This window comes from Salvelinus alpinus, chromosome 15, assembly GCF_045679555.1.
Source record: "Salvelinus alpinus chromosome 15, SLU_Salpinus.1, whole genome shotgun sequence".
Lineage (NCBI taxonomy): Eukaryota > Metazoa > Chordata > Actinopteri > Salmoniformes > Salmonidae > Salvelinus > Salvelinus alpinus.
Window position 1 is genome coordinate 55,179,876 of NC_092100.1, and position 9,504 is coordinate 55,189,379.

Here is a 9,504-nt window from a genome sequence, read left to right on the forward strand (position 1 = left end):
CCTCGTGCCTCTGAGCTGCTCGTTCCAAAGCAAGCCAGCTTCCCTAAATACAATGCACTTGGTCACATTTCCATAGGTTCTTCAAGGTTTTCTATAGGATGTCATTCCTATATACATGTAGGTGCACAATGGTTGTATCCAAAATCACACCCTATTGCCTATTTAGTACACTACTTTTGTAGTCAAAGGTAATGCACTATATAAGTAATAGGGTGTCATTTGGGATGCGAACCATGTCTGATGGATGGACAGGACGACAAACTCGTAGTAATCACACGTCTACCATCATATCACTCCCTGTCATCAAACAAAAACGAGTCACCTCTCATCACCATTCTAACTAAAGTGAGGTTTGAACGTACAGCCCGGTCACAGATCTGTTTGTGGTGTGCAGCCAACTCCTATGATCGTTGTCATTGGTAATTGCCAAACATGTTTGGCCTGACAACGACCATATAGTTGGCAAGACAGCGCAAACAGACCTGAGACCAGGCTAGTTTGAACATGGTGGGATGTCAATAGTCGGAACGTACGCCTGATCCACGATGAAAACCAGAAGGTACGCCTGATCCGAGATAGAAGTGTTTGTCAATATCTTACGCAAACGATCATGTTTTTCAATAAAAAGAAAAGCAGAAATGTATAATAAAGGAGGGTATTTCATATTTTTTAAAAAGGCCTTTGGTGTAGATGAAAGCAAGGGTTTTCTTTTAAGTGATGCAAACTGTTATTATATCTGATCCACCGTTTTGAAAAGCTCATGCAGTCTTCTGTTGACCATGCAGTTTTTGTGATCAGTAGGTTGCCGTTGAGATATGTGTACATGATCTATACATTATCAGTTGGTTTTTAGTAATGGGCATTTGGAAACGCTCTTAAATGGTGTGGTTTGTTAGGATGAATTTTCCAGTATCTCTTGAAATAAAATGAGAAGACGATCCATATATCCTGATGCTAATATAGTGGATTGTAGTCCATATCATTCAAATGTAGGCCTACAATAAATTGATAATAGTAGGCTACTTCAGTTGAATTATCATGGCTTGCCAGAGGAACACATTATTATAGAGTAATTGATATTTCAGTATATTATGGCATGTTCTTCCTCAAAACAATCAGACAATCGTAATATAGTGCCACAGGAAAAAATAGAAAAAAAGACACACAATGAAAAGATAGTCATCATTGGTTTAGGCCTTTTGCAATATATATGTTCTTGCTATACTCTATTTTTACTATAGCTAAATGATTTCTTACTACATTCTTAGATAGGTACGGTTTACTTATATTTTTGTTTTTGTGTTGTCATTTCTCTGAATTACATTTTTTTTTTTAAAAGACCTTCTCACACACGTCTTCCTTTTGAAGAACATACATCTCTGAAAGCATTTCAAATGAATGCAAAAAAAAAAAAGGGGAAAAAAAGAACAATAGACCCATTTGGGACCCATTTTGGGCACCTTCTCTGACTCTCCGTCACACTAAGTTCACACTAAACACACAGCCATTCCATCCAGCAGTGGGTGGATGCTTGCTGTAAGTGCATTGCATTTCAGGCTATTAATTCCCTCCGGGAGGCTGCTACTGGCTACTTTGCCCCATTTATCAACATAGGGTCCTAACTAGAAACGACTCCAGATCAACCTATGAGTTTGATGAGGATTGGATGGTCGCTGTAAAAATACACTACCGTTCAAAAGTTTGGGGTCACTTAGAAATGTCCTTGTTTTTGAAAGAAAAGCTCATTTATTGTCCATTAAAATAACATCAAATTGATCAGAAATACAGTGTAGACATTGTTAATGTTGGAAATGACTATTGTAGCTCGAAATGGCAGATTTTTTATGGAATATCTACATGGGCGTACAGAGGACACTCCTGTGTTCCAATGGCACGTTGTGTTAGCTAATTCAAGTTATAATTTTAAAAAGCTAATTGATCATACGAAAAACCTTTTGCAATTATGTTAGCACAGCTGAAAACTGTTGTCCTGCTTAAAGAAGCAATAAAACTGGCCATCTTTAGACTAGTTGAGAATCTGGAGCATCAGCATTTGTGGGTTCGATTACAGGCTCAAAATGACCAGAAACAAAGGACTTTCTTCTGAAACTCGTCAGTCTATACATTAGTCTGAGAAATTAAGGCTATTCCATGCGAGAAATTGCCAAGAAACTGATGATCTCGTACAACGCTGTGTACTACTCCCTTCACAGAACGTAGCAAACTGGCTCTAACCAGAATAGAAAGAACAGTGGGAGGCCCCGGTGCACAACTGAGCAAGAGGACAAGTACATTTGAGTGTCTTGTTTGAGAAACAGGCGCCTCACAAGTCCTCAACTGGCAGCTTCATTAAATAGTACCCGCAAAACACCAGTCTCAACGTCAACAGTGAAGAGGCAACTCCGGGATGCTGGCCTTCTAGGCAGAGTTGCAAAGAAAAAGCCATATCTCAGATCGGCCAATAAAAAGAAAAGATTAATATGGGCAAAAGAACACAGACACTGGACAGAGGAACTCTGTCTAGAAGGCCAGCATCCCGGAGTCACCTCTTCACTGTTGACGTTGAGACTGGTGTTTGCGGGTACTATATAATGAAGCTGTCAGTTGAGGACTTGTCTGTTTCTTCATAGGGGCTATCTGTTTAATGTAAGAACAGGGTCGTGTTCATTAGGTTCATTAGGCACCAAATAGAATAAAACACTCAGAAATTGAATACATTTCTTGTCCAATTTCTTGTCCAGTAAGAAATGCTTGTTTGTGTTTTCTGTTGCAAAGCATGTTAAATAATATTGCTATGGTTTGCCCTGATGAACACTTTGACCTTTGACCCCAACTGTCCTTAACAACTAAATCAAAGAATTAACAGCATAGACAGCCCTGTTGTAAATGTCTTGTCAAGAGATCGTCTTTTTCCTCAACATCTTTTTTAAACAGATTCATTCAACTCCTATTTTACAAAAGTTTCTAAGAAACAGGTAACTGCAATTCTATTACTATAAGAATGCATTTTTAGTTTTTTTTGTAGAATAATTGAATGCATAGCACCATACATAGATTGCCCTCACAGCAAGAGCAATGGATGCACTGGTATCGTGACATGAGGGGTTTTGCATGTGTTCCCTCAACCTCACTCTGAACTGTTGCATCATGGGTATTTGGTGGAATAGGACCTGTTTTATCCAACCACACTTCTGGGCCATAAGAGAAACCACATATGGTAAAAATATATAATTTACCTGTTTGTCAGCTAGCTACTGTACATGGTATAGATAAGGTTGCTGTGGATAATCACTTTTTATTTGTTGTATTTTGGGGTATTCTATATGTCTGTTCTTAAGACCTGATTACATTCTCTTGGTTAGAAACCTTAAAAATCCCTGACACAGAAGTATTTTTTTTTTTTTTGCACTCATATGTCAACTCCACTGACATATTCACCTCATAATGTCAAATGAACTGACATCTAGGAAGGCTCTCGCATAGACAGACACCAGACCTGTTGCAGACAGACACATTCTAAGTCCCCCAGCAATACACTAGAACGGCCATGAGCAAATAAAGAGAACATAGCCGATAACATATAGCGCAAAACGACCAGCAACTCGATTCACAGAATCAAAAAAGGCCTCGTCCATAACCAATGTGCACATAGAGGCTTTCTGATAGTCCGCAAAAGGTGGAGCCTTTGCACAAACTGATGAAAGCAAATGCTTCACTAGCTGAGACATTTTAGTTGAGGGGGTATACATACAGTAAAGGCCAAATGGAAAAAGAGAAAGGAAACATGGTACAGTACTTTACACCAAATGACACACCATCATGAAGGCCTTTGAATCTTTAGCGATGTTTAAGTGTGGTCTCATAACATCTGTCTTGTGTATCACCCCTCAACTTCAGTGTCACCAACATTGTGTCGCTACCATAACAACATATGTCTTGTCTTGACATCTGGTCATTTCACACACTTACAGGACAAATTTTGCTGCAATAACGAAACAAGATTCACACTGCGTCAGTACGCTTTGCGGAGAGCTGGAAGACTCACTTACGAAATAAATACATGTAGCAATGTTCTGTGATGGATGTGAGTAATTCTATTTCTATTCATACGCACATCAATGAAGTGTGGCACATTCACAGATATAATTGCCCAGGGTATTTCTATGATTTAATAGTAGCAAACCTGCCTTACTTCTCAACAACTGTAATACTAAAGAATCCAAACCAAACCATTTGTATCAACATGTTTTTCGAGAATCAGTCAGTCTACATCACTATGCTCTAGTCAACTCTACTTCTATGGTAATGCGTTTTTTTTTGTTTGTTTTTTGATTGTGCGTAGCTTGGAAGGGAAAATGGGATAGGGGTAAGGGTGGTTGGTACAGTATGTCCTAAGACCTAAGTGCTTCTCTAAGGCTACTTTTAGGGGCCAATCTAAGAGTTTAACATCAGGGTCTGTGTTCATGAAGCATCTCAGAGTAGGAGTACAGATCTAGGATCAGATTAGTCTTTGAGGTCATAATGAATAAGATTACATGGACAGTGGGGGACCTAATCCTAGATCAGCACTCAGCACTCTGAGACCATTTATAAACACAGGCCCTGATGACCACAGTCTACTCCACTTAAGAGGCCATTTTACACGCTTATGCATCGAAGAATAGCCTGGCTTGCAGCTCTGCAGTGAGCTCTGCAGTGACCTCACTGAGGTAGACACATTTAAAAGACTTATGGCACATAAATCAATAGCAACAGCAACACAAGCAAAGCAAAGCGATGGATATCCACTTTTGACTTGAAGTGGTGCATGTTTGGAGAAGCATAAAGTACTACAGGGGGGGGTTGTGGGAATCTTGTTCTAGAGTCTTGGGTCAACTCAACTACGGATCATGTTGGTAGTGCACTTCCATGGTTGTTCTCACCAAACATTCTCTGACTGTATTAATAATGATCAGAATCATCAATCATCATCATCCTCATCATCAACAACAATAATAACAGCATAATAGTGCTGAAGCAAGCAAGATCTTTTGCATCCGATCTGTTCAACTTGTCATGGATTTCCATTGTAGGCTACATACACAGAGGCACTTTCACTGAGCCTGTTGCATGGTGAGCTGGGTAAAGGCACTAGCAACTAATGTACAAAATTATGATTGGCAATATCTATTAAACAAAGGCTAATTTCAGTGAAATAAGAGTTGTTTCCGTTGTTTTGTTTGTGAAAACAAACAAACACATCCCTAAATTTAGTGGTGAAATGGAAGGCCTGACTCATAATAGGTTTACTTTTTCTATGTTCAAAGGTCCATGCACTGCACTATTGAAGTAATACTGTAACTTGGTGCTTTATGAGTATATGCATTTTGATAATAAGTATTTATTCTGCTTCTTTGATCTCCTACGTTTTAAATTAGAAAGTCAGCATCCCCGAGTTGGGTTTTTGGATATATTTTGTCACATTTCAGAAACGGTTCAGAGATTTTTTTAAGTTTCCACGTTTCGTTTCCATGACAGTATGATACACGTTTCAGAGTGTCTGTAATTGCAACAAGCTGAATACTGACGTCATGCATTTAGATATACTAGGATACACAGTACCTTAGTCGATAGGCCGTAATGCAGTTTACTTTTTCTCATGCTATGATCTTCGTTTAGTTACTGTTTCCCTTAAGATTTTTTTTAACATTCACTCGCTAAATAATTAGGAATTTTCAAATCAAAAACTATTTCAAACCAGTGCTGCACTCTAAGTTAAAACGAATAATAAAGGGGAATCGAATGAAGGCATAGGGGAATGGAAAAATCCTAAATAAATATATATTTTTTAGCATTATTATAAGGTTATGTCTCATCATCACGCATGCCAATATCAAAATGTATGGGGAGTCTCTTCTAAACATGCTCATGTGAAGCTCTTCTGTTATATCATTGTGCTGTCTTGCATCTAACGGGCAAAAATGACATTGAACCACTTGCTGATATCGTAATTACAGCATTTTACTGCTGGAAAATAGCAGCATTGCGGATGTCCGTAGGTCTATCAGACTGAGGCAAGTAGATCATCAGCCTCTTTTTAACATCCAAACCAGGAGATCAGTGATCCTCCGTTATCAGTATGTTTCCCATAAGGTGCTTTGCTGGATAGTAGATCCTTTGATGACAGAGGGGTAGAGGAGTCGCCTCGGACTTCAGGCCAGGTGTCGGTCGGCCTGACCACTGACTGGGTGCTGCAGATCCTGACTTGCGTGCAACTCTCCCTGACTCTCTCTTTGCAGCAGATGGCATTTATGATGCATTTTATCCTTGATGCAGTGTGCACTTGCTAAAATGTTATCTGTACCGATGCATAACGTTTTAATTATCACGCCTGGCTTTGTCTGATAAAAACAGACATGTCGTCTAAGTGGTGTTGGTTAGTCGTCCTCCAAGGGGCGCGCGATTATGCGTGTGCGTGTTAAATAGAAGTTGATGTTTATTTTTAATATTTTTTTAATACGTATTTGAATGATCATTTTAAAATAATGAATTACTCTATCTGTCGTATTCTCTAATAACAGTTTCATTTTCATATTTTTGTCCTTTCAAATAATTCCTTTCGAATTGGTGAACATGGTTGTTGTCATAATGCTAGAGCGCTTATAGGAGGCGAATGAAGCATTCAAAAAGGATGGTGTACTCAACGTGTGACGGCATCATGTACGTCCCATGTTTTCTCATTCGATTCTACACATCTGTGAGCAGCTTGCTTTTATTTACACAGTTTTGGTTTGCTAGAGTGCAATTGCCAGTTCTGAGGTTTGCCTCTCTAAAATTGTCGATGCTATTATTAATGTCTCCATCAATTTCCATGTATTCGGATTTGCTGACTGTGGACGAGCTGCGGCGACTAGAGTTGCTTTCACTAATGTTTGGTTCACTAACTTCTAAGAGTTTGGCCTGCTCCTCTCCCTCGGTCTCCCTGTGGTAGAAGTAGTTGAAGTTGGACACAATGACAGGCACTGGGAGCGCAATCGTCAACACACCAGCAATGGCGCAAAGGGAACCCACTATCTTGCCCCCTATAGTGACAGGCACCATATCCCCATAGCCCACAGTTGTCATAGACACCACGGCCCACCAGAAAGCTTCCGGTATGCTGCCGAAGAACGACCCTTTCTCCTCGGCCTCTGCGAAGTACACCGCGCTGGAGAAGAGGATGACTCCGATGAAGAGGAAGAATATCAGCAATCCGAGTTCGCGCATACTGGCCTTGAGGGTCTGTCCCAGGATCTGCAATCCTTTGGAGTGTCGTGACAGCTTAAAGATTCTAAACACTCTGACCAGTCTGATTACCCTGAGGATGGCCAGAGATGTCGCCTGCTCCCCCATGCCCTCGTCCTGGTCTTCGGGGTCCTCAGCCAGCTCCGTGCCCAGTGTGATGAAGTAAGGGATGATGGCCACTATATCAATAATGTTCATCATGTTTTTGGAGAAGACTGCCTTGCTTGGACACGCGAAAAAACGCACGATCAACTCAAACGAGAACCAGATAATGCAAAGAGTTTCAATAATGAAGAAAGGGTCAGTTAGGATGTTTGGTTTGTAGTAAAAGGTATGATTCCCTACAGTCTTAAACCGACCCTTAGGATCCTCTTTCAAGTCAGGTAAAGTCTCTAAACAAAATATGACTATGGAAATCAGAATTACCATTACAGATACTATAGCAATCCCTCTGGCCGGACCCGAGCTCTCTGGGTGCTCAAAAAGCAGCCAGATCTGACGCTGGAATTCCTTCTCAGGTAAAGGACGTTCTTCCTCCCTGACGAAGCCCTCATCCTCACGGAATTTCTCCATGGCATCCACTCCCAACTCATAAAACTTGATCTCTTCCGAGAACATATCCAACGGGACGTTGACGGGCCTTCTCAGCCTTCCCCCGGACTGGTAATAGTAGAGGATGGCATCGAAACTGGGACGGTTTCTGTCAAAGAAATACTCGTTTCTCAGGTGGTCAAAGTAGCGCATCCTCTTCTTGGGGTTGCCTAGCAATGTCTCGGGGAACTGGGAGAGAGTTTTGAGCTGGGTCTCGAACCGCATCCCCGCTATGTTGATGACCACTCTTTCGCAGCAGTCGTGGTCTTCATGGTCGGGGGGGTACGCGTCCTGCGGGTGCCCCGGTACGGCTGCGGTCTCATCCATGTTATCTCCTGCCACAACGGTCATCTTGTAGGTCCAAGGAGTTGTGGAATTCCGGTTATCCGGTTAATCTGATTGAACAGGCGGCATTCAGTTGTTGGGTTGATACAATTTACTTCTAAATTCCTCTTCTTTTTCTCCCACTATGTGTTGTCCTAGTCCCCAGATAAGGGGCTGGCTTGCTTTGCCTCAGTGCGGCTCCACTGCGGATCTCGCTGACTCGACCATTGCTGCTCTCCGCTGCATCTGCTGCTGCTGCCTATGTTACCCAGTCAGAGAAAAAAAAAGAAAAGATTGGATCGAAGGAACAGCGGAGATATTTGCTAGCTCAGCAATTTCTACCATTTATTTAGCCTCTAGGCTATATGTCCTGCCTATTTATCAGCGTCTAAAGGGGTAAATTATATTGTTTTATTAGTGATAATCTAGACATAAAGCAATCCAATATGCATATTATAATTGGCAGGGTAAATGTTATATATAGCCTATATAGCAAATATATATATATATATATATTAAATGTTATATTATTGCAACACTTTATATGCATGTTTTGTCGCATAACACTGTTTGCAACTTGCCTAGGCCTATAGGCTATCTCACGCAAATAATTAAGCCTTAAATGCACTAAAAGTCATATAGAATGCAATACCAATTGACTGTCACAGTCTCTAAATAATAGTAATATTGTAACAATAGCCTTGGAATTATTCCCCCTGACCCCTCTTATGACAGACAGACAGACAGAGTGCACCAGTTTCAAGGCTTACCTGCGTCTTGTCCGCGACTCAGCACAGTCATCCAACCGCTAGGACAGCCAGGACTGCCGTAGCTTTGTTGTCATTTGTTAAAACATGAACACTTTACAACGCACCCCACCGCAACACATTGGAGCTTTCCTCTGAGCAGGCCCTGGTATAGACTAAAACACTCAAGACATCACTGTCTGAGCCCTTCGTATCGGTAAACTTAAATGTCTTATTTGTCTACATCTTGATCCCGTCGCTTAACATTCGTTGTAAAATCACGCTGGAGTCAGAGAAACGTGAGCAACTTCTGTAGCCTATAGTCACTTGTGCAGTGGGGCACTTCGGTGTGAATGGCTTAGAGCAGGATAAATTATTATGCTGCAACTCAGGGGGGAGATACATTAAGGGGCAATAAGCGAACCCTTGCCATTTCAAGACATTACCGCATCAGCAGAAATTTCCTGTTACGAGTAGACAAGATGACGAGCATTTTAGAATTTGTTTTACCTCGAGCCGGCACAGATGGAGGAATCGATTATGTGAAGATATAATCATTTCTTAATAATGTTCAGTATAT

General features: G+C 40.9%; 1 protein-coding gene and 1 long non-coding RNA gene across 2 annotated transcripts; both read right to left on the reverse strand.

The window, feature by feature from the left end:
• Nucleotides 1-6,593: 6,593 nt before the first annotated feature.
• Nucleotides 6,594-8,316, reverse strand: LOC139540362 (potassium voltage-gated channel subfamily A member 1-like). Its single transcript, XM_071344145.1, has one exon. The coding sequence runs from the start codon at nucleotides 8,203-8,205 to the stop codon at nucleotides 6,727-6,729; it is 1,479 nt and encodes a 492-aa protein (XP_071200246.1). The 5' UTR covers nucleotides 8,206-8,316; the 3' UTR covers nucleotides 6,594-6,726.
• Nucleotides 8,317-8,326: 10 nt separating this feature from the next.
• LOC139540363 (uncharacterized) lies at nucleotides 8,327-9,275 on the reverse strand. The gene is made up of 2 exons (XR_011668168.1): nucleotides 8,949-9,275; nucleotides 8,327-8,437 (listed from the first exon to the last, which is right to left on the reverse strand). It is a non-coding gene; the product is annotated as an uncharacterized lncRNA (long non-coding RNA).
• Nucleotides 9,276-9,504: the final 229 nt, after the last annotated feature.

Bases quoted from the DNA above. Each gene is read 5' to 3' on its own strand.
- LOC139540362 (XM_071344145.1), bottom strand. From the start codon at position 8,205: ATGACCGTTGTGGCAGGAGATAACATGGATGAGACCGCAGCCGTACCG.